Raw genomic sequence first — 26,143 nt, forward strand, 5'->3', positions numbered from 1 at the left:
TGGTTTCCTCGACCAGAGCCCAATAGCGCAAGACAGTGCATGCTTGCCAGTGCATGCAAGCGTGGGGCTATCTAGAAATAAGTCTTGAGGTATTGAGATCTTGCGTGGTCTGTTCCAGGAGAGAACAGAACCCAAATAATTGGAAATCAGTGGAATTTAAAGGCACAGTGGAATTTAAAGGCACAGTGCAGTTCAGCGGTGCACATTTACTTTATACTCAAGGTTGTGCAGTGGGCGAACGTACAGCAATACGTTCATTCAGTAAATGGCTACTGCCAAATAATTAGTGTCACAACACAACATGCAGTCAGCGCGAGCACAACTGTGAGTGTTTAGCAGTTTAGCACTGTGAAATTGTGGCTGACAGATAAACAAGTCATTAAAAGAACAAATATCTTTAAGTTCTCCGCTCATAAAAAGGTCAGTGATCCTAAGTAATTCAGAGAGTACCATCCTCAATTTATGAACTTCATTAACCCTAACCGAACTCAACCCATCAAAGTCCAACAGCAGATGTTGTTGAAATCTGTTAAAATGGGTACAGTACCCCTAAACTGATGGTCTTTTACATTGGGTTTGGCATAAATCCTTGGTAAGAATTTGCCTGGATGGGTATGGTTCCTAGTAAATTATGGTAGGAAGTTAGGGTTAAGCATTGGAAGAAAATAATAAAGCATCCTGGTGATTTTTGCTACACTACATACCACAACGGAAACACAAGCTGTGTTCAGAGCTGCGGCATATGTCCTTGCTTGATGGATCATGGACTGAGCGGCCATGTGCATGCGCCGTCTGCAATTTGGGAAAATGATGCTGCTCAAATGAATCTTGAGAATCAGTGATTGCAGAGGAACAGAAACAATACGTACACAAACAAAAAACTGCCAGTCTTGTGAAATTACATGTACTAGCTAAAATGTTTAGATAGAGTTAGCTGTTTCCCAGGCATTCAAACGTTTCAGTTTATTGTCTTTATCGGGTGGATACAAGTCTAATGTGTGCTAAGCAAGACCTGAGAGACCAAACACTTGTAGTTGACGTTGATGTTGGGAAAGTGGTTTGGCAATGCTTTGTGCGCTCTCAATCAAAAAAGAAATTCTGAAAGGGGGAATAATTTTTTTAATAGTTCTTAAACATCTTGAATCTCCTAAAACTTATATAATTGTACAAGAAGTTCATGTTTGCTCTTATGCAGGTGCAGCAAGTGGCTTGTCTGTCATCATGTTGGCTCATTCCAGTCAGACACCGAACCCGCATTAATCCACCCAAGGCAACCAAAAAAGGTCGCTTACTGCTTAAAGACCAGGAACGGCTCAAGCTGAAGGAAGAATATAAGCAAGATCCGCAAAAGATGCTGATAGAAACGTTAAAGAAATCTGGCATTAAACCATGCCCATCCTTCACAGAACGTGCAGTCACAATAACTTGTACAGGTAATCTTTGTGTGTTGTTTGCCAATTAATGTAGAGGCAGGTATAAATTGAGAGGATGAGAAAGCAGTGGAGCCGTTGTAAACATCTGGTAAATTAGTAGGGGGATTGGCTGCAGAAAACGGCCCAAGCTGAATGTGAGGGCTGTTATTTGCGACCACTGAGGTTTTAAACCTTTCCCGACCGCACTGTTTATTTACATGGCTCTAAACCGAATTGTTAGCTCGGTAATGAGGAAATCAGCATGAAATATAGACCACCATTTGAAAACTCTAGATTTTCATTATCAAAATGGAAACAAAATGTGGCCTAGAGCATGGTGTCTTGCAACTGGTTCCTGATGTAGCTGGGGGCGTTTGCACGCCAGCTTGGGGTACAGGGTCTGGACCTCGTAGCTTGGGGAGTGAGTCCCGGCTAAGGGGTGGACTAATTGACAGTGAGATATGATGCTCAGTCATAGACTTAACTCCAGGCCAATGAGGCCAGGATGGATCCTTGGAATCCTGTAACAGACACTGTGGAACCAAACAACATGGTAGACGTCATTGCAAATCAATGCGCGTGAAAATATACGAACAGTCATTACTGAACTAAGGGGACTTTGTCTTCCAATCAATATTATGAAATAGATTCAATATAATTTGTAACATGGTGCTATATACATACATACATATAGGCATTTTTATAGCGCCCCACAAAGATCGGAGCGCTTTACAAAAGCTGACAAAATAATTAAAGATACAAACAAAAAATGCATTGATACAGATACAAAAAAAAAAAACTATACAAGCAAAATAACAACTGGCATGATTAAACAAATAAATGGGTTTTGAGTCTAATTTTGAAGAGCTGAAGTGTGTTGGCTTCCCGGATGTTACGGGGAAGGGAATTCCACAGCCGGGGAGCAGCGGCTTGAAAGGCACGATCTCCAGTACGCGACTTAGTTTGGGGGTTATGGAGACGTGTTTTGTCAAATGATGAGCGGGTGGCATAGACAGATGTGTTGAAAGAGATGAGTTCTTGGAGATATGAAGGTGCCATAGAGTTGATACATTTGTATACAATGACAAGAAGTTTGAAATTTATGCGTGCTCGAATATATAATTATCCCCACTCAATTGTGCAGAAAAATATTATCTGTGACAATGAAAATGCAAGAGCTAGTTTCCTATATAGTCCGTGGGACGAGAAGCCAAAAATGCTTTGGTTTTTGAGATACATGATCTGGTCCGCCAAATTTTATAAAACTTTCCAGACATGTAGTTTATGATGTACCATTTAAAAAAAACTTTGTTCCCCGATCCACAGTTTGTTTGGGAATGAGAAAACCTGGGTTAAAAATGCTGAAATTTCTGCATGAGAAAAAAACATAAGAATTAGTGCCCTCTATTGACACAGTCAGAAACCTTTTCGCACGCAATGAGTGCTTGCCAGATAATACTTCTTCCAAGTTTCATATTACATGCATATTCTAGATTTTTGTTATTATTTCTCATCAGGATGCCAAACCCTTTTTATTACAGTTTGTCCAACTTGAAATGATCAATGCAAGTTTGAAGATCGAATGTTATGTATTAGCTACTGGTACATACAAATTGATTGGCCGTATACATGTAGTTAAACTGTACCCCAGATGAGAATCTCAGTGTAACATCTTTCAGTTCTGTCCTAGCCTTTTTCAAGGCGCTAGTTGTTTTTAATCCGGCCATAGCGCGGTAATGCCTGCAGTCATAATGTCTATGCGCTATGCATGCAGTTCAGTGCATTAAAAATACAGCGCGAACAGCGACCTCACGCGGCCACTATTTTTATGCAAATCAGTTGGACCCAATATAGCGCCTTGGTTCAATCGTCCATGTGAGGTTTTGGGGGTGGTGCTCATTATGTTAATAGCCTTAGCTGACCTTAAATGTCGTTTTCTTATTGGTCGATCGTTGCGTGGAAACTTGCTTTGTAAAACGTGGCACCGTACATAATCCATACACGTGCACGTACACGTTATGTGTCTCTGCACACGGCACCAATGCACAAAAACTGTGGTTCCTGTCACGTCCGCAAAAGGCGAATAGCTAGCTGCAAACAATTTGATGACGTCCGGATTTACCAAGCCCCGCCTACACTCATCTGTATTCACATACCAGGTCGTGCGCTACAAATCCAGCGCAAAATAAAGAAAAACTTAAGCTTTTGCCGACGATTGAACCAAGGCGCGATATTGGGTCCAAACTAATTTGCATAGAAATGGTGGCCGGGTGAGGTCGCTGTTCGCGCTGTATTTTTATTGCACTGCATAATACATGGCCCTAGCGAGGATATCGTTTACGCGCCATGGCCGGGATGAATATCATCTAGCGCCTTGACCAAGGCTAGTTCTGTCCCCCTTTTTTAGGGGGGGGGGATTTTTGTCGAAAAGCCATAAATTAAATTTTTTTTAACAGACTTCCACCCCCCCCCCTTTTCAATAGCAGCGACGCAGAATTTTAAAAAGGAATTATATACATGTATATCAAATAAGTTGAAGCGTCTGATTACAAAACTACTCAAAAATTACATCTCAAGTTGGCATTCATTAAAGGTACTTAGGTTGATTTCATTTTTGATTACACTTTTATAAAAAAAAAATGACTCATAAATAAAAAGAAGGCAATAACTGCAAATAAGTTTTTTTTTTATATTCCAGGCACAATGTGGTTTAAGTAATCACCAAAAGAAATACAAATAGTGATTTATTTAATATAATATAATTGTATTTCATTTATTAAATTTTTTTGGGGGGGGGGCCAATTTAAACATGCACAGTTTTTACCTACACAAGAATGGTATTAAGATGACATAAGTTTGTTCAATCTGTACTGAATGAGCATTACACATTTTATTTTCAACTGAGAAGACGAGCTATATGAGCGCCTGTATACATCACAGACCGATTGCATAATTGTTGTATATAACATGTGAAAAGTCTCATCAAATTGAAGGACCCACTTTCTGCTTGCAAACGTTTGTTAAGGGAAAATGAATATATTCCCCTATTTGGAAGCTTTGAGTGGAAGCATTACAACTGCAATTATTTTGTTTCAGCTTAAACCGTCTTACCGTTTTAATTATTTTGAATATTGTTTTAAGAACCGATTCATGTTTTGTTGATGCTTCATCCATTCCGTGAAAATCACCAATAAACCCCAATGGCCCACCCGCTTCCTTTTTTGAGGCTGCATCAAATTGTTATACCTTTTTTTTAAATTTCAGGCATCCTTTTTTTTAAAAGATGTTTCAAACACCAGATGCCAAACACTTCTGTTATTGTGGAAAACATGTTACCCTGAGATAAGAGTTCATTATAAAGAGATAAATTATTCTGATCTGGGGTACCAATCGAAGTTTATGTAGCAAATACATAATATTCAATCTTAACTTTAAAACTTGATCATTTCATGTTGGACAAAACTGCAACAAAGATATTTTGGCATTCAGATGAGAATTAACAAAAATCTAGAATATAATATGAAAGAAGTATCATCTGGCAAGCACTCATTGGCTGAGTTCGGGCGGGTCTTGTTCTTGACATGGGTATATATCATTCTTGCAAACCCCAACGCGACGGGTAGGTGGCGTGTGATCCTATTCCAAGTGCATTGTTTTGAGTTGAGTTTCCGCCGCACCGTTCGAGTGCAAGAACAAGAAAAAATACTGGCTTCATTAACAGACCGCCAATCTCGTACGGCAATTGCGTGAGAAAAGGTTTTTGACTATATCAATTGAGGGTGCTGTTTCTTATGTTTTTCTCCTGTAGAATTTTTGGCATTTTTATCCCAGATTATCTCATTCCCAAACAAACTGTGGATCAGGGAACAAAGTTTTTTCGATTATGGTACACCATAATCTACATGTACGTGTCTGTCAGGGTGACCGTAAGGTCAGAGCCAAATTCTGCTAAATGCACATCAAAAGTCTGTCAGATTTATCAAAAATCTGCCAAATTCCCCAGAAAAATCACATGCACATTGATAGTATTGGCTTAATTAAGATTTAAATTACATAATAAACAATCTAGTCACATAAACTTAAGATGTTGTGAAGTTATTGGTAAATTTCGGGCAAAACGCGGATCTGGCCAAGACAAAGTCCGTTTCCCAGTGAAACTCAGCACCTAGACCAGCCAACCTGTCTATTATGCAAGGGTTTGTTTGAAAGGATTGAAGCTTTTTTAAACAGTGTACAAATGTACACTTTTTTGTTCAAATTTGCTGTTTTTCTGTCAAATAACCAATTTTGCAGAATTCTGCCAGATATCTGCCCAAAAACTCCATTCTGTCAAATTTTCTGTCAAACTCGTTGTTTTTTTTACAAAAATTCTGTCAAAGTTAAGTTAGCCAAAAAGCGGCTAAAACGGTCACCCTGGTGTCTGTGAAGTTTTATAAAATTCAGCGAACCAGACCGCGTGGCGAGCGAAAAAAGGCCTCGTCCCACGGAACTTCAACTTTTTACATGGAACTTCACGCTTTGGACAGCATCTTTTTGATCAATAATTCATGGGATGGGAAATAGCATACTGTATGTGCATTGATGCCAACCTTGATTTTTGATTTAAGGTTGAAATGAGTCTAACGGGCTCCGTGAGCGGGCGAGAGCCCTTTAGACGGGACACACTGCATGTATTTACTGGTTCGTAGTCGTTCGTATGCACGGCTAAGTTTATTCTAAATGTGCACAACATATTAGCATCTTCGCGTGAACGTTAGGCATCGTTGGAATGCTTCAAATGTAATTTCGAGTGGTCTCCCCCAACTCTCTCTTTCTACAGTTGAGGGGGTACTTGTGCACATAGACCATGGACAGATTTTCACTTGTTAGTTTTTCACTTGTGCAGTAGGGAGTGCATAATTTGCTCTCCATTATGACATACCAACTCAATTTAACACCTAAATATGTACACACTAAGTGTACACACATACCGGTAACACTGTGTATCCACACTTTAACACCAAAATATTTTCATTGTTGACACAGGGGAAATATTTGAGCCATATGTCCCGCCTGAAGGAGATGGCAAAGCTATGTCTTTAACACCTGAGGTGAGTATTTCAATTATTATGTTCTCAAGTGGATCCAACTACAGTTGAATCTCGTTAATACAAGCACGGTTTAGATAAGATTTCAGTTAAGACGAGCATATTTCGTCAGTCCCGACCGAAGTGTGCACATTACTATGCTTAATACGAGCTTGGGTGATACGAGATGACGGTTAAGACGAACACTTTTTGCGGTCTGGCAAGTGCAAACCTATTGCTATCTGTCTATTTCCACGTGCATTTGGGAAAACAACTTGTCAATAGCGCTGTTTTTTTTATACCACTAGCACACAATTGTTTGCGTTTTCACGTGGTGCATGAGGGGGCTGAAAGCGGACAATGGGCGTTTGCGGTTACCAGGCTATCGGAGGAATTCTTTATAATGGCTCTCGTGCCACCTGAACGAACGAGGCAGACAATAGGCATTTGCGATTCCCGCGCGATCACAGGGTTTCTTTATGGTGCTGCTCGAAAGAAGAAGGCCGACAATGAGCGTTTGTCCCGTACCATCAAAGGGGAATCTTCAAGTTTACGACGGCTTGCGCGTCCGAACGCAAGAGCATGCCGCATCATTGCGGTAGGCATACCATGTTTATTGTGCTTGAAAATAAAATCCCTGGAAAAAAATAAAATACCCCCCCCCTACAAAAATTCACTTACCAAAATTAGAGTAGATGAATCAAGTTTAGAAGAAAAAAAATTCGAAAAATATTTAAATACCCTCCCAAAAAAAAAAATTTAAAAAAATTATAAGTGTGTTACAAAACAACAAATCCCTGAAAAGTATAAAAGTACCCTCTCCAAAAACTGTATCCCAAAAGAATTAAAAATATGCAGTTTATTAATTTTTTGGAAAGTTGAAAAGAAGAAAAATAGAAGAAAGCACTCCCACTTGACTTGAGATACGTATGGCACCAACATGGGGCGTCATGGATGAATGGGCACACCATCGCGACGTATAATACGAGGAACAGATAATGGAAGGCTTTTTAATAGTCCGTTGGAGCTCGACTGTATGCATGACATACGTAGGTCTGAAACCCGCCTCGCCTCATGTATTCTAAATTCGGTAATGTTTGCGCACAACCAGCCACGGCAATAGGCCTTGTCACTTATTGGAGGTAATGAGCTCTTCAAAACCATCCCTTCGTGAAAATGTTTCAACTCAACTCTGTAGCTGGCTCTTTGGAAAATACGCCTTGTGCGGAACTAATACACCTTACACGCATGTATTTGCACACAAATACCGCGTCATGGAACAAGAATGATCCTAACTGTTGAATAGTACTTCCCCAAAAAGTCCCATTCTCCATGGGCGAATGGGATTTTTTGAGCCCAGGCGTGAATGGGAGCAATAACGAATGTCACGTGATGTGAGTTTCACCAATCAAATGACAAGGATCTGTATGTCGGTTATATAAAAAAATGCTATTTACTTTTTTACATGTTTTTTCCCATTAATCTGCAGGGAGCCAAGCAGCGATTGGAAAGAGTAAAAAATATAGGTGTGACTCAGCTGAATCAACGTAAGATTCGCCAGTTTGAACCAGAATTTACAGCCTCCGAGTTTGCCTGGAAAGCACAAAAGATCTTCATCGATGCCCATAATGCCTTGCAAGAGTATGTACATGTATATAAATTTAGTTGAACAGTTTTAAAGTCAAAGCAACATTATTGCTTTAAATGATGTTCCAATGGCACATGTTGAATCTCAAAGCATTGGCAAATTTCATATCATGTTTTCTTCAATGGCAAGAAAGACAGGTATCAATACAAAAGGCCATTTCACACTAGACCAAATCTCGGGGGTGGCCTTGGGGTGACGAGGGGGTGAAAATAAGCCATGTTTCACACTTTTTTACCAACATGCTACCCCCGAGCCACCCCCGGGATTGCTCATCCCTGGGGCGAGTTCAACCCTGCTCAGGACCAGGGTTAAAATCTTATCCCCGGGGTGAGACACTTTCCCCGGGGCAAAAACTGTAGTGTGAACGAGCAGGGGTAAATTCCCCAGGGGTGAGCATCAGAGGGTTGAAAAATACTCAGGTTTGATTTAATTGAAACAATTCATCTGTAAATACCGTAAATTCTGAACAATGTGCACCTTTTTGGTGGCTTTTCAACCGAAGCGATCCCAACAGTACCATCCAACAACCAAGGGCTCGATCGTAATCAACTGGACCTGGCAAGTTGTAAAAAATCCAATAAAAAGGTCGGAAAATTTACCTGATATTTTGACATTATAATCCACACGGGGTTTTATTCATTTCTCTTCTAATTTATTTAATAATATTGGATGGGTAATAGTAAGTAATTATAGTGACATATATTCAGCCTCATTCCAAGCCTGTATCGGAGATTGACTACGAACGAACAAAATTCATGCAATATATGTATGTATGTACACGCATACAAAGTTTAAAAAGTTAAATGAAACCTGTCAAATTTAACTAGTTGCTAAGATAATATATGGATGCTTTTACAAATGCTCCGTTCTTATTTGGTAGCTTATCAGTTTTATGACGTCATTTTTAATGGTCCGTAGCACGCATGATAATCGAAGTCAGTGTAAAAATAGGGCCAAGACTCAATGTGCATTCGACTTCGTGGATTAAATGAGGCAAGTTTTGTCACATATTTAATGTTTTGTTTTAATATCTCAATTCAGCAATGAAAAGCCCAGCATTTTTCATAAGTACGGTATGTTGCCTAACAAGCCGCCCCGAGTTTTGAAACTCGAGTGAGAAACAGTTGAGCAAATCCCCAGGGGCGAACTCGCCCCGGAGCAAGAAGAACACAGTTTGCGCGAAACGAGTCTGAAACGGTGCGGGATTGAACTCAAGGGTGAAAAATCAAGTCGCCCTGTGGTGTCCCCAGGGCGGCCCCAGGTGAGTTCGCCCTGGGGAAGGGTGTTGTGGTGGGAAAAGGCCTAAGAAGCATGAGTTTTGGCATACATATACAAGGGTGAAGGAAAAACTTTGTCTGTCCTAAGGGGCAAAGTGTAGTAGATCAGCACATGTCCACATACCTTAAATGCCATTGGTGCCTAGATACTGGTAAGATGACATTCCTACATCTTTATCATCTGCAAAGTTCAAGGGCAGTTTTCAACCAGATTTTGCCTGTGCCAACCCTTCTGGATGCTTGCACGAAGAGACAGTCATCTGCATAGGCTCATGACCAGGCTTTTTATGGGTGATGGGGCTTAATCCCCATCAACCCTTTGGATCTGTGCTTCTGAGAAAAAAAAATGAGAAATCAGTTGGACATTGGTAAAAACAAATTTTACTTATGACCTTCACATTGGGATTTTCGTACGGTCTCCATGAGCGTCGCGAGGGGGGGGGGGGGTTTAAGCAAAAAAAACCACCAAAAACACAAAAAAATGGAGGGGAAAGAAAAAGAACTAGACTTGCTAATGTTTGTGGACAAACACATGGCTGTTTCTTCACTTTAAATGAGATATCGCATGACTCGTAATGACTTCATGATGACGTCAATGTTCGACACACAACTGCAGGTGCTGGTCTAAGTGTGTGCCAGATATAAAGCAATCGGATTGATTTTAGTGCCCAAAGTGCCAGGAACTAACAAAACATGTACAAATGCAATGGGCAAAATGACTGGAAAAAACACACAAAAAATAGATTTACTTATGTTACAAACATATGGCTGTTTCGGTCATTTTTGGGTGGTTGGGCACAACCCGACCACTGATTGGAGTTGTTACGATTAATCTTTCTTTCTTTCTTTTTTTGAGTGGTCAGGCACAACCCGACCACTCTTTGGAGTTGTTGCGATTAATCTTCTTTGTTTCTTTTTTTTCCCCGGACAATAATTCTCCTAAACGGTATATGATATGAACTTGTAACTTTCAACATATATTGACCCTCATCCCAAGTGTTGCATATTACCCTGACGTCACGATGATGTCATCAGGTGTCAATTTACAAATGATTTTTGGTATAAATTTGACAATTTTCCGTCAATAATAACTCATGAACAAATGAACGATCATGTTCATACTTTGTGATCTGATGGACAATATCTTGATGAACATTGTTTGTTTTAAAGTCAAGGTCGTTTGACCTTTCCTTCCGGGGCTACCGGAAGGTCAAAGTTAAGTGAATTCAAAACAAAGATGTTTGCTTGAAATCAAAACAAAGCAATATTTCTTCCGAACGATTTATGGTATGATCATAAAACATAGACAAAACAGTTTGCGCTATATCTTTTGAACTAAATAGAATATCGTGTTCGTTTTTTCGTGAGGTTGTAGACTATGCCGTGAGAACATTTCTTGTTCCCAGACACAAAACTGCTTGATCTTTACTTCCGTTGTTACCGGAAGTGCAATAAAAACTGAATGTAACTGAAAAGCGGAAGCATTTTACTACAGACATGTAGGCCTAAATTATGAAAGTGTTTAGTGAGGAATGCCAGACACAAAAAAACAGTATGACTCAGTAGCAAGTAAATAAGAAATGTACATGTACACATTGTACCAAGGTCGCTGGCCCCTGTGCCCAAGTAATGCACCAGAACAGTGCGGTGACCATTCACGACCTGATCTCATAACAGATTGGGTTTCCAACTGAATTTATTCACTGAATTCACTGAATTTATTCAACATGCAAATGCATGGTATGGAGAGAAGTGATGTTACAAAAACATTTGTTGACTTACATGTATAACGGTCATTGCGAAACAGTTTTTACCCCTCAGCCGAGAGGCTCGAGGGGTATTGTCATCGCCTAGGGCGTCCGTCCGTCCGGATGTATGTCCGTCCGTCCGTCCGTCCGTCCGTCCGGGTAGCTTGGTTTCCGGATGATAACTTGAGTTTAAAATGTCGTTTGGGGTTGTAACTTCGGTAGGGGGTTGCCCTTGGGAGTAGGCAAGTTGGGATTGGTTTTGAGGTCAAAAGGTCAAAGGTCAAGGTCACCGTGGTGAGTTAAAGGTAAATGGTTTCCGGATGATAACTTGAGTTAGAAATGATATTTTGGTGTCTAACTTTGGTAGAGGGTTGCCCTTGGGAGTAGGCAAGTTGGGATTGGTTTTGGGGTCAAAAGGTCAAAGGTCAAGGTCACCATGGTGAGTTAAAGGTAAATGGTTTCCGGATGATAACTTGAGTTAGAAATGAGATTTTGGTGTCTAACTTTGGTAGAGGGTTACCCTTGGGAGTAGGCAAGTTGGGATTGGTTTTGAGGTCAAAAGGTCAAAGGTCAAGGTCACCGTGGTGAGTTAAAGGTAAATGGTTTCCTGATGATAACTTGAGTTAGAAATGAGATTTTGGTGTCTAACTTTGGTAGAGGGTTGCCCTTGGTGTTAGGCAAGTTGGGATTGGTTTTGGGGTCAAAAGGTCAAAGGTCAAGGTCACCATGGTGAGTTAAAGATAAATGGTTACAGGATGATAATTGAGTTAGAAATGAGATTTTGGGGTCTAACTTTTGTAGAGGGTTACTCTTGGGAGTAGGCAAGTTGGGATGGTTTTGGGGTCACAAGGTCAAAGGTCAAGGTCAGCATGGTGAATTCAAGGTAAATGGTTTCCGGATGATAACTTGAGTTAGAAATAAGATTTTTATGTCTAACTTTGGTAGGGTGTTGCCCTTGGGAGTAGGCAAGTTGGGATTGGTTTTGGGGTCAAAAGGTCAAAGGTCAAGGTCACCGTGGTGAGTTAAATGTTAATGGTTCCCGGATGATAACCTGACTCTGGCTGAGGGGTTTCAACAGCAACGCTGTTATTTTCTCGTTTTGTCTCTCTTGCTGATAGAGTTGATATGTAAAACTATGGTTGTTCAAATTTTTATTTGTGTCTACATGCATAATGTATGTGTAGACCTACATAAAATGCATGCTTTGATCACATCCATTACGACATACATTGTTTTTTTACTGGAAAGTTAAAATTTACATGTAACCTTGATAATTCAGTGGCTTTATTCACATGTTTTTCCACAACCGCAGCATTTGCTTTTCATTCAGTACAAGAATCTGGGGGAAACGTATAATCCAACATTTGGCCCATTTCACCCTGGTCCCAAAGTGGGTTACATATTCTCTCAAGATTTACACCACACCTTACCTCAAAGAGCATGATGTGTTTTACAGTGTGATTGACTTGACCAAGGTGTAATTGACTGTAGTGTTTATTAGAGTCATATACATGTATTAAGCATTAAGGGGAGTTTTTTTTTTTGTGGCATCTTGAAAAATTTTAAAGTTGAAGTTATCCATTTTTAGCGTTACAAAAGTGATGAACTTCCCAGTGAGACATCAAACAAAAAATGGGTCCATGCTTAGTTAACATGTGATTCCATTCGGCTTTTGAATTAGGAGTGAGACTTAAACTCAAGTCAAGCAAGACTTCAAGTCAAGTGAGACTCAAGTGAGACTTAAACTCAAATTTGTGTATTTTAATTTTATCCTAGTTTTGACAAGAACATTCTTCATCAATTAGCGACAGAGAAGGCATATCCAGTAAGTACCTGCATATGTTACTTGTTTAAACACCCCCAATTTCTGTTGAAATGTACATGTTTGTTTTTCTCAGTGAAATACCTAGTTACAGCATTATTCTTTCCTTTTTGTATTTCAACCTCACTGTTGTGCATTACCCACAGGATTCCCCCCCTCAAAAAAATCTCAAAGCACACTTGCAAATACATGTATTGATATATATTTGAAAAGTATAGTTTGTTAGCTTTGCAACAAAGAAAAGTATTGATGTGTAAAGCTTTAAAAAGAGGGCAGTTTTGAGGGTCTGATTTTTTCAAACGATACAATGGGTCGTATGTATAAAAACTAGCATTTGCTTTTACTACCCATTTTTAAGCATTTACTTGCATTTGTATGAATAAAAATGAAGCAAATGCTTTTACTGGAAAGCATTTGCTGAAAGCTAAAAGTATTTACTTTTTACTTGCTAGCTTTCGCTAGACTAGAAGTGTTTACTTCATTTCGTATGAATAAAAAGGAGTAAATGCTTCAGATTTCAAGCATTTACTGGTCATTTTTCAAGGCTGGGTTGGGGCAACCTTGAAAATATAAAGCAAATACTTCTGCGCAAAAACTGCTGCATTTATTAATATTAATCGCCTCAAAATTGACACAAAACGTTAATAAACCACATATAATACCAAACACTGTATTTTGACTAACATTTATGCGCAATTTAAATACTTTTTTATTATGTATTTTATTACTAGAATTAGAAACGATAATTTCGCATTTTGCTCATGATATGAGAAGTGTTAGCGTAAAATTCAGTGCGGCACACAATGATTAAGGATAAATTTTATCCAACGGCACCCTGGGGACTGAACAAAATGAAATCATTTGTTTAGTTTATTAGGTCACCAATCTTTGCAAACTAATTTTTTTAATATTTCAATAAACAAAACTCTTTGTGTATCGAATGTTGGTATGATTTTACCCACTTTAACACGTCTGTGATTTTTATGCAATTGTGACGTCTACAGGACACTGTGGACCTTTACAATTTTCATGAATGATGGAAGTATACTTTTTGTATTCTGCAACTGCCAAAAAGTGTCATTTTTGCTGGATTTGTACTACATGTACTGTATGCATCACCCTTGATTTGGACTATTACACCACTTGTAAACCATGTGTGTGTGCGCGGCAGTTCTTACACACAAAAGAAACCCTATTGTTGGCAATCATTCGTCCATGAAAACAATCCAACAGTAAGAAGCATTTGCTACCTGTTGTCTAGTAAATGCTGAACAGTAAAGGAAAACTTTTATTCATACGAAATCAAGCATTTGCTTTTCCTTAATGCTTGTACCGTAATTTTCGGAATATAAGCCGCGCGGCGTATAAGCCGCAGCACGCAAAAATCTGCAAATTAAGATTTGATGTCGGCGTATAAGCCGCACCGGCGTATAAGCCGCACCAACTGCAGCGGTTCAATTTTGTAAGGCCTCTAAATTCTAGTCAAAATGCTCTGAACCAGTTCCATTTGCACTACGAAAGCTATAAAAGGGCAACAAATGTTATGTCAAATCATTTACAGTCGATTACTCTTACAAACAAATATGGAAATTGATGATGAGAAATAAAAAAACGGGAATTGCTGCCGGCTGGCTCGTCATTGAGCCTGTGCCGGCGAATGACATTATTTTCCCCCAGCACTTGAGAGAGTATGCAACCCACCATGTGTTGTCTGACTGGAGCGCTACAAATCCTGCTTTGTGGCAACAGACGCTGAGTTATTTTGTCCTAAAGGATAAACAAGTCCGTTTTTACAGCAAAACTTATCAAATTGTTGTGATTACTAAGGAGTAGTAACGTCAAAACTTCAAGTTTGGATCGTAACTTTCTTCGAAAACAGTCAACACGATGCCGAGATTTTTATGGATGAATCCATTAATTTCGTAGGGGTGGTTTCACCCCTGTTTTGAGTTTTACATCGTTTCTTAAATACATTTCCAGAAAAAAAAATATATTGTGACGTTGAACAACTGATTATCAAGTAAAGATATGTTTCAAACTCCATAAAAAGTATTAGTTGTCTTTTTCCTTTTTTTAAACTGGGGAAATATTGGTAATTATTGTTCCCAAGAAAGTGCACCCCTTTATTACCACAAATGGTGTGGTCCATGGGGAATCCCTGCAGCATGCATGCAGCATGGGCAGCATCACGTACGTACGGCCGGTTGTCGATGTTCGAAGGGACGGCTTTCACTAGCCGTACTTTTACCGCTCGGTATCTTTTTGTGGGACGTGCTTTCGGTTTGTTAATGACTTTCTTAATTGATAATTATTTCAGCAACACATCTCTTCTTGTACCAGTACATTAAATACACATGTAAATGTCATTTTTATTCTTCAAGTCTCGGCGTATAAGCCGCCCTGTGTATAAGCCGCAGTAAACATTTTCATGGGCAAATTCAACGTATAAGCCGCGGCTTATATTCCGAAAATTACGGTACTAGCATTTACTAGTTTTATACATACGACCCATTATCTCATAGCATATATGCTGAGTTCTCTTCCCCATCTGCTGATACTCCTTCATGTTGTGTAGTGGTAGATAGTCAGGAGTTGATTGGCATTTTTTGGCAAGCTTTTAGGTTCACTCTAAGAGTGAGAATGAGAATTAAATATAGAGCAAGTATAGGTGGTGGTGGTGGTGAGATATGGTATATCAAGTATGGTTGACCCAACAATGTGACAGTACATATGGAGAGATTATTTCCAAAACATTGAAAAAAAAAAGGAAAAAGTTGCACCGTTGTAAAAACTTATAGAACATACACAGTATAACAGTGTTTCCAAACTACATGTTTTGCTGTGTACAAAAGTGCTTGAATAAATCCGTGTCATCTGATTGGTGGGTCGTTGATCACATGTCATAATTTATTCGCCCCAATGCACACCCCAGCTGCACCAAAAAAATACAAGTTCTATTCCACGGTACATAAAAGTTCCACTGCACGGCCACACTATTGGTGGCTCTGACCAATCAGATGATAACGATTTATTCATGTGTTGTATTAAATAATGAATGTTTCACATTTATGCTATGGAAAGAATGATTTCATTCGGTGACAGATTGAAAGTTCAATTCCACTCGGTTTCACCTCGTGAAATGGAACCTTCCATCCGTCACCTCATGAAATTATTACAATTGCACTCATAAACATTCATTATTTATGTATTTTTGTATTCTTAAATTGTTTTTAACTGTATTACAGCCGTCAAAACTGACTTCAGGTGACCAGTAGAGGGCAGGATTGTGGAAACATGGCATTCATGCCATTGTTGGATTCAAACTCTTTATAAACCCATATGTGGCGTCAAATATTTGTTCATGTATTTTATTTGAGCGTAAAATTGCCTTGATAGTATTTGACAGTAGTTACATGTATTTGACTTGTGTAACCCACAGAGAATGTTTGAAATGTTTGGTATTTTCATTGTTATCCAGGAAATGACGAAAGGTTTCCGTTTCAAAACCATCAGATGGAAGTTTCTGGAGTCTATCGAGAAGCCAAGAGTTGTTCATATCCGTACCACAGATATGATAAATAAAGGAAACTTATATGGCCAAGTCACAGTTAGATTTCATTCCAAACAGGTAAGTTTATTTAAGTTTTGCACTCAAGCAAGTCACAGCCAATCATGATAGTATTATAAATGGTGGAAGGAAGGACAAGTCTGTCAATCTCTCCATGGCCTTATGTACATAAGAGAGGCGCTACTTTTCCATTGAAAGTCTGTACATACAAATCTTGCCCATCTCTGCTGCACTGCTTCCAGTCTGTTTTGTGATCCTGATAATATGGGTCCCAGATGCCGGCGCAATACTCCAGCTTAGGTCTAACCAGGGTTTATTTGTAGGCAGGCTTTCACCTTTGCTGACCAGCAGTAACGGTTTCTACTAAGTAGCCCGAGCACCTTATTTTCTTTGGAGGTGGTATTACTGCTGATGTGATCAGCCCAGCTTTACTTGTGGTTTATTTCTACCCCCAGGTAGGTATGACAAGATTTGTATGTACAGACTTTCAATGGAAAAGTAGCGTCTCTTCAATGATCAAAAGTTTGGGGTGGAAATCACTGGAGGAGCGCAGAGCCATTTATAGACTCACACTTTTATACAAGTCCATTGACCACCAAGTAGCAGTCGACACAGATCATTAGCGGGCTAAATCAGAGAAGGGGGGAATAACAACGTAAAAATCTTCCGCAATCTCCTTTACCCATCCATCAGCACCGAAAGATTGCTTCAAATTCTCCTTCATACAAGGAGCCTTGTGGAGTGTAATCGCCTGCTTGCAAACGTAAGGGAAGCCGCAACTGTTCAAACCTTCAAGACCAATCTTGGCGACATCCAGATATCACCTTTAATAAGGAGGGGCCATCATTAGCATCCGCTGGCCACCAGGCACCTGCAACTTACATATCCCTTTAGCGAGGATTGTTGCAGTATCCAGCAGATACACTAACAATTTTATACGCTAAGATTTTATACAACAGCACCTTCTTTAATGCCACCCACATTGCCCTGGGCAACAAGGAACACCTTGGCTTCCTCTTTTTTCTTAGCTGCGAGACAGAAAAGATGTCTTTTACTGTACCTCCAATAATAGATACTTCATCTTTATCTGTATTCCTAATTTCAGCAAGAGTTGTAATAATAAAGATAAGATATCATAGAACACCTTATTGTGTTTTCTAACTTTTTTTCGTTATTAAAGTGAAAGTTAATAAAAAGAAGGAACGAAAAATGTTGCTTCAGAAGGCATTGCCCCGAATCGTCTGTACTTTTTGTGTGTGGCTCGGCGGACAATGACGTCTTGCCGTCCCGCCAGACTGGAGACCATGCAGGTCGGGCAGAGCACGTTAAAGATTTGCTTACCCTGACCAATGCAGTGGGAACTGAGCCAAAAAGGAAATACGGGGCAGCAAGGGTGGCAAGACCAAGGGCAAATCCCAAGCTGCTACCAGTGTTCGTCCCTAGACTGAAGGAGTCAAACACAATAAATGGGGAAAACGGTCTCATGTGCAGTCTGTAGTACTGTATCTGATATGATTTCCGTGTTTTCTGGTCGCGGGTTGACAGCTCCGCGTGTGAGCATGCCGAGTCCGGCCATTCTTCTCCTCCACTGGTTCTTTTCTCGGATCCCATTGTGAGCCAGGCCGGGCTGTATCTATTGCGGGAATGAAAGTTGAAAGCATTTAATTCAATTTCGGCATCATTATCAGCCCTCGCAGGAGCGGGGGAAAAGGGACCCGTGCATGGCCAACTCGCAGCCAAGGTTGCCCCTAATATCACCCCAGCTTCACAGGGTTTGAATATTCTTTCAAAGAAAACTTGAAGATGTTTTGAAAAAGTTAGGACTGCGCTCATCATCCTTCTTGCTCCTTCTCACAGAATATCTAGCCTGTGGCTGTGAAGAAGATTCCACCATCCCAGCGGATATGGTGACAGCAGCTTTTCACTATCTCTACAATACTCTGCGTATTGTCCTTATACAATTCGCTAGAATCTCAACACTTGCCACTTGCTTTGACAACCTTTCACTGCCAGGCAACGACTTGTTTGCCAGCAAATTTCAAGAACTAATGGAGGCAGAGGCTAAAAGCACAGAGGCCACTGACAAAATCAATATGCGTAGCCTACCTCCAAAACACCTCAGGAGAACCCAAAAGCACGGAAAAGAAAACCCACTTTCCAGATCCCTGCTCGTCCACCCTTTAAGGCCGTTCAAAACTCCCCCTGAGGCCGATTTCAAGTCTCTTTGGACAGACAGGGTGCTCGTACATGACCTAGCCAATCCAACCATAGACCTCAGGCAAGTGGTCACACATTCAAACCTCTGGCACAAGTGACATGCGCAATGTCCACCATCCTCCTATTGTTGGACCAGTAGGTCAAAACGAGAGCATTGGAACAGGAGATCAACTACTTTGGACAAAAGAAGCAGTCCGTATTGTGTACCCTGCACAGGGGGTACGGGGGTTAACATCAACCTTTTTCCTTACTCCCAAGAAAAAGACCGGCGTTTGGCGACCGCTACTGAATTTGAAACCCCTCAATAAATTTATTCGCCCAAACTGTTTAGTATGGAAACGTTGCAGGTAGTGCTAGACTCCATTCCACTTCGCTTATGGGCAGCATCACTCGACACGTACCTTCACATACCAGTTCATCCAAATCACTACAAGTACCTCTGGTTTCACTACATGGGAACAACATACAAGTTCACAGTCCTTCCCTTTGGGTTTTCCACATGGCCACGAGTATTTACGAGAGAAGTGAAGGCAATAGGAGTATCACATTGCAGGCGGGGATCACCGTGTTTATGTACCTGGACGACTGGCTTAATCCGAGTGCCAGTTAAAGACTGACATGCAAACAGTGGTACTGTTAACCCAGAGTCTAGCTATAGACCTCAGGTTTATAATCAACGAGAAAAAGTCACATCAAATCCCAGCACAGTCACCAACATTCCTGGGTGCAGTCCTGGACCTCAAACATGGGTGGGCCCACCCAACAATGGATTGCATTGTGAACCTACTACAGTGTGTAATGCTGTGTTTAGAAAATACATCTGCCCATGCAAGAGCATGGTCAGCATGGTGGACCTATAGTGCCATTTTGCCGGCTCAGGATGCGTCCTATTCAGCCTCATTTACTTATGTTTATCGGTCCAAGTTAACACCCACTGCACCATGTGGTGAGCATAACTACAATTCTGTCTCCACACCACACTTCTGGGAGGTAGGGGGGGGGGGGATGTTTCTCCAGGCGAAGGTTTTCATTCACACTTCTTCTTACTTCAGTACCAACAGACAAACAGAAATGTTTGGTACTAGAAACAGAACTACAAACCCTCCTGCAAAAACAGAAGGGGAATGCCAATCCCATAGTTCTTTCTGACTCCAAACAACCCCGTTAGTGGCGTCATGGAACATGTAGTCTATCTAAAATCCTTAAACAGGTAACCCAAGACAATGGAAAACCTAGGTATAAAGTGGATCTGACAGCCGTTTTGAGAGATCCTCCCATATCAATGTCCTTGAACTTATTGCAGTCAAGAATGCACTTAAGCATTTTCACCTAATGGTAATTGACCACGTGATACCTGTGAAGTCGAACAATTCCACAGTAGTGTTATACATAAACGAGGGGAGCACCTCAACTTTGCCTTGAAACCTGCGACTATTGAGTGGTACATTGCACACAGGATAACACTTACTGCAATTCAACTGGCCTGAAAGCTGAACCTAATGGCAGATGCTGTCTTGAGGGGGAGAATTATCCTGATAGAATTGACACCACATTCAAACAATGGATCAGAATATTTTCCAAAGACTCAATTGCCACACATAGATCTGTTTGCTTCAGGTCTCCACAACCAACTACCAATATATTATATTCTTGGCCCCAATCCCAATGCCCAGGCAACAGATGCACTTTTTATCAGTTGCACAAACAAGTCAAGTTGTACCATCCGCCAATTCCCCCTGCTTGAAAGGTTTTCAGGAAGATGTAGACAGAACATTGCAAGATTTAATCCTCGTTGCCCATTGTGGCCCTGTCAAGTATAGTTCCACAACTAGTCGATCTCCTCATTCACTCACCGATACTTGGTGGATCAACCTCCTTGCACATTCCTTCTCCCAGAGCCACAGACTCTTCATCTGATGTTTTCACAGCAGGCCTTTCAGCAGACTCTCTAGCCATTATTGACAGTTATATAGCATCCCATTATGGCAGTGTAATGGAGCAAAGACTAGTCTATAGATCACAGCCTCTTGGAGACAAGTCGGTGATAGTCTTACGGAATGGTTAGATCAAGGTCTTTATGTTGCCGCAGTGAGAGGCCACCATTCTGCCATAGCTTCCATCCCCAAAAAAATAATGGTTCTGCAGTTTCAAATGACAGTATTGCTGAAACAACTTCATCAGGGCATATTTGTCAGTTGACTACCCCAACAGCGACTTAAACCATCATGGGACTTTTGCAGTGATATCAGCCTTGACCAAAGCTCCGTAGGGGCCTCTTTCTACTGAATGCTTGCCTGCTCCACTTGACATAGAAGACAGTCTTCCTGAAGAAGCTACAGCTAATAAACATGGCAAGTTGCATGCCCTACTCATACAGCAGGGACAAGTTTGATGGAAAGCACATTGAGTTTGACTGGTTCCTCATGAATGTTCCTAACTAAGTATTAGCAACTAAGTATTAGTTGCCTTCATTCAAACCTCATAATTTAATTGCGGAGGTCAAATATGTTTCATCCGTCCGAGATGATAAGTTATGGTGTCCAGTTCAGGCCCTCAAGTGGAATTGAAACGGGACCAAACTTCTCAGGGGTGCAACTGACCAGTTTTTTATTATGACATTTCAGCCATATATATTCAGGGTCATCATGTCATACAGTATCACAATGAGTTGTTAAGTGCCGGATTGGCCTGTGGATGCAGAATCAATGCCCTAGCTAATGAAACAAGAGTTACATTGTGTTACGAGATCTTGGCCTAATTGATAGGTGTCCCTTTGCCAGAGGTGGTAGCAAGTCATTTTTTGCAAGTCCAAGTCAAGTCACAATTCATTGTTTGCAAGTCCAAGTCAAGTCACAAGTCATTAGGTCCAGTCACAAGTCAAGTCACAAGTCATTAGGTCCAGTCACAAGTCAAGTCACAAGTCATTTGGTCTAAAAACAAGTCAAGTCACAAGTATCTTTGTCCAAGAACACGTCAAGTTGCACATTATTTTGTCCAGCTGTAATAAGCTAAAAGAATTAACCTGGCGTGAACTTACGAGTTATTTTAAACATGCCTCCTTAATTCCCCTTTTTCAATGTGTTGCAATTACTATTCTTGTAGTTTATCACATATCTGTCGGATATTAGCCCTTTGTATACTTTAATAAATTTACTTTACATTGTAGAAATAAATGTTGAGATGACCGTGAAAAAGACTACCTCACTGGATTACATGTAGTATACTAACACTTTATTGTTCATTTTTCATGTATACTAAACGCCTTCCAATGGGTTAGGCTATCCGGTATTTTACATGCAATTGACAAAGGCCTGCTTTCTTTTTATGAAAGGTTCCCGTTTCAAAGTTTGTTCAACCAATGCATTAGGCAAGAGTCAATTGGTCATTGAAAACTGTAGTTTGTTGTGACAGTCTTATTGAAAACTATTGAAACTAGTGGGAACTATTCATTTTACTGGATTCAGTCACTGAGGTCTATTTTCTGGAATGAAAAAGCTAATTAAAAGTATAATAGCTTAATTAAAGTGTATTGGGTCGCTCAAGTAGCGTCTGACTTGGGTTGGTAACAAGTCATTTTTTGCAATCCCAAGTCAAGTCACAAGTCACTGTTTGCAAGTCCAAGTCAAGTCACAAGTCAAAGCTGGTATTTACAAGTCAAGTCACAAGTCACAAAAATAGCGACTCGAGTCTGACTCGAGTCCAAGTCACATGACTTGAGTCAGCAATTCTGCCCTTTGCCTAATATTTTACAGCCGGCTGCATGAGAAAACACCATCAACCTTTGTCTTATGTTCTCCGGTCATAGGGCCAAATGGAATGTATAGCCCTCAGTGCTGCCATATCATCTGATAATTCCATGTGTCAGAGTGGGAAGTCTCACATCTAGTCTTCTAGATTCCCTCAAGGGGCGAGTTCACCTCCACAAATACTGTACATGCAACCATAACTCACTGGGGGTGCACAAGTGGACACATACAGTGAAATCTCAAAGTCAAACTCTGATGACTTCAAACTCTTCTAAATCAAAGTAAAATCTTATTCCCGTCAATTGTTGTTGAATAGAAAATCCATTGGATAACTCAAAATTCTGCTTAACTCAAAATTTGAGCCAATTCCCTGAGGTTTGACTTATCGAGATTCCACTGTACCTAGTAAAACTTTTGTCCTTGCTAGACTGCATCTTTGGAAGCCTTATTCAAATAATTCAACATTAGACAGTGCTAGTTAAATGCAAATGTAAGTTTTATCTATGAAATGATGATAAAGCCTTTGATTTCTTGTCCTTGTTAAATGCACCTTCCACAGAAAAGACTTAATTCTCCTTTCTTCAATCAGTACTGAATACAACCTCTCCTCCCTCTCTCTCTCTCTCTCTCTCTCTCTCTCTCTCTCTTGGTCCTGTTGTTATTTTTTAATAAAAGACAATTCTCCAGTGATAAATATACATTGCATTTTTTTAATGGAAAGTCACCCCCAAGCGAGGCAATAAAAAGCCACTCAAGTCTGTAAAAGCCAGTTTGTTTTGTTGTTGGCGTACAGTTGTTCTCCAGTGGATGCAAAAGACAAGTTCTGGCTTATTTTTGTATCTGTCATTCCTCTTGTATAAAACTCCTTTTGTTTTTGTTACAGACACTAGCCATTTACGATCGCTTTGGACGCATAATGCTAGGGAGTGAAGACATCCCCAAAGACGTTTTGGACTATGTTGTGTTTGAGAAACATTTGTCAGGATTGTATGGATCATGGCGCATTCATGGCAAGATCATACCCGATTGGGCATCTTCACTTGAGCCAGTTATCCAAACTATGATAATGCAAGGACAAGGTGGTGAAACTGACATTGCAGTGGAGGACAGGTGAATAGTAGGTTAAAATAGTACGGAAATCGGATCTTCATAAGCATACAATAGCCAAGCAAGCAGTTGAATATGTGTGATCTATGATTAATAATTGATGGATGTCGAAGCACTGCATAGAAATATCTATCTGTGGACAATTAATGTGGTTTGAAACATTTCTGAGAATCTTTAACAATGCCAGTACCTAAATCATTAAAATACAATAGTTCAGGCTCTTAAAAAGCAATGATAAATAAACCTAATCCATGCCTTTGTTTAGTCCCATAATAGATGAAATTTAGACAAAGGCTATCAGTTTCGGTCCAAAAATTGGGCCATCGGTATCAAATGATCGAAAGGAGCAAAAATGCTCAAAGCAATTTTTGGGGGAAAAATGGAAAATTTGTGATAACTTTGAAGTGTGAGCGATGGCAGTTTTTTTTGTATCATCACTTTTTCAATTTTTTTTCTTCAATATAGCCGACAATATGCTTGTTACCAGAATAATTGTATGTGGTAACAAGCATGTGTTGGTCGCCATTTAAAAAGAAAAATATGTATATTTTCCTTGAATACCTTGCCAAAAATCACAATGAGTATTATTCCCCTCATTTGATACCGACCAAACCCAAGGCTGATTGCCTAACATGTAAAATGACAAAGTTACTTACAGGCACCTGTGTTGCTGTCAATAGTGATGGTGCATGCAATGACGAATGGTGTTTCTTGGTCATTAGGTTTTTGTTTTGGTAATTGAGGTACTTATAATGGATCACAAGTTCATGTACATCGCAGGTCCAGTCACAAGTAAATCACCTGTGGCCCCTGACCTGTCGCAATTACAGTGGGAAAAAAATATTCCTTTGTGACAGTCAATTGTATAGCTTGTTACTTGGTAAAAATGACTTGTAAAAGACTTGTAATGTCTTTGTCAAGTGATCCATGACAAGTACATGTACCTTGCTTTATACAGTGCTGGATAACAGTATAACAGTGATGCAGTGAGGAAAGCTGCCATTGGCAAACGTTAACGAGTGTGCACTTCTTTGCCCTGTGTATTTTCCTTTGTTTGGGAGAGAGTGTTTTTCACTTACTGTTATTTTCATCTGTGGTTGTTTCAAATTCAGCGATGTACGTCCTCCTGCAGTTGCCTGATTTCAGGCTTTTTATAAAATTTTGTATACTTTTCTTTTATACTTCAAATTTGGGGCAAATATATCAGAGTTTACTTTCCCTCCATATTATGTCATTGATGAAAATCTTAACATTTATATCGTTTTTCTGTCATTGTACTCTTTCAGCTACTAGACAAATGTGCAGGGGGCTGGCAGATTAAGCATTGATTAAATAATGAACTTACGTCTCACTAGATTTATCAAAATCTACCCTAAATAGTTTTTTTTTAATGTCCTGTCTGTTGTAGATATATAGTAGAGGTGATTTAGCTTAAAGAGTGTCAGATAAACTACTGATAGACGAAACTGAGAATTTCATATAATTTAATAGACCGACCGTTGACTTTTTATGGTGAAAAAAACGGCTATGTGTGCTATCTTGTTTCAAATAAATAAGAAACGAGCTGTGAACTCTGGCAGTGAAACACAATGTTTTGAAGCAGTCATTATGCTCAAAACCCAATGCAAGTGCATGCAGGTTGTCATCAATGGCTGCAAATCCAGGAATTTTGCTGTCATTTCACTGCAACCCCTGGAGTTTTGGAAACAAGTCCGTGTAGATCACACAAGTTGTTCTTCACTTCCAAATGATCCCCACTTTAGTTCAGCCCACATTCCACCGGTAATGGTTGGACTAAAGGGGTAATTGAGCAGTCTACCCAATTGAAGGAATAATGCAGGCTTCCCAATTTGCAGCGAGGAGGCAGATCTGCAATCTACATCACCAGATGTTGACGAAGAGCTGTTGAAGGCAGCCTTTGCATTTTAGTGTCCTCGCAACAGCCTGAAGTGTTATCACGTAGCAAGCACAGTGTCAGTCTTACTTTTAGACCAAAAAGTTGGTTAAATCAAGAACATTTGGGCATTTGTTTTCACATCCACATCAAATTCTGTCAATCCAATCCGGGAAAAATGTGTGTGACTGGAATCTAGACTATCACTCCTTTTGCAAGATGTTTGCGGACCAAAATTTGGTGCCCAAAAAATCCTTTGCACAATGATGAGGGTACTGTTTATAAAATGGACTTTACGTTGAGGTGATGTACAGTTTCTATTGGGTCTTGCCCTACATCAATAATTACAATATAACCTAATACTTCACCCCTAGGCCTGGTAGGGCACTTCCGGAACTTTTGAATTGGAAAATTAACATGCAAAAATTCTAAATTGCATCAAAGCTTTCCTTTGCCACGCCGAAACAGAACCTTCACAGCCCTCCACAGACAACCTATCCCTAGCACATTACTCGAGTAATGACTCGAGTCAATGACTCGACTCGAGTCGGACTCGAGTCACAATTTTTGGTGACTCGACTCGACTCGAGTTACTGCGAGCAAATGACTCGACTCGAGTTCCTTATCAGAATGACTCG

General features: G+C 40.1%; 1 protein-coding gene across 3 annotated transcripts in view; it reads left to right on the forward strand.

The window, feature by feature from the left end:
• Positions 1–25,182, forward strand: part of LOC119740852 (39S ribosomal protein L45, mitochondrial-like) — a 35,220-nt gene extending 10,038 nt beyond the window's left edge. For all 3 annotated transcript variants that reach the window (XM_038216305.1, XM_038216301.1, XM_038216304.1), the window contains exons 2-7: positions 1,196–1,433; positions 6,438–6,502; positions 7,968–8,119; positions 12,928–12,976; positions 16,452–16,601; positions 23,388–25,182. In XM_038216305.1, the coding sequence (XP_038072233.1) occupies positions 1,196–1,433; positions 6,438–6,502; positions 7,968–8,119; positions 12,928–12,976; positions 16,452–16,601; positions 23,388–23,618 (885 nt within the window). In that variant the 3' untranslated portion in view covers positions 23,619–25,182. The remainder of the gene's footprint in view (positions 1–1,195; positions 1,434–6,437; positions 6,503–7,967; positions 8,120–12,927; positions 12,977–16,451; positions 16,602–23,387) is intronic.
• The last annotated feature ends 961 nt before the right edge of the window (positions 25,183–26,143 follow it).

Source organism: Patiria miniata, unplaced genomic scaffold (genome assembly GCF_015706575.1).
Source record: "Patiria miniata isolate m_02_andy unplaced genomic scaffold, ASM1570657v1 HiC_scaffold_5, whole genome shotgun sequence".
Taxonomy (NCBI): Eukaryota; Metazoa; Echinodermata; class Asteroidea; order Valvatida; family Asterinidae; genus Patiria; species Patiria miniata.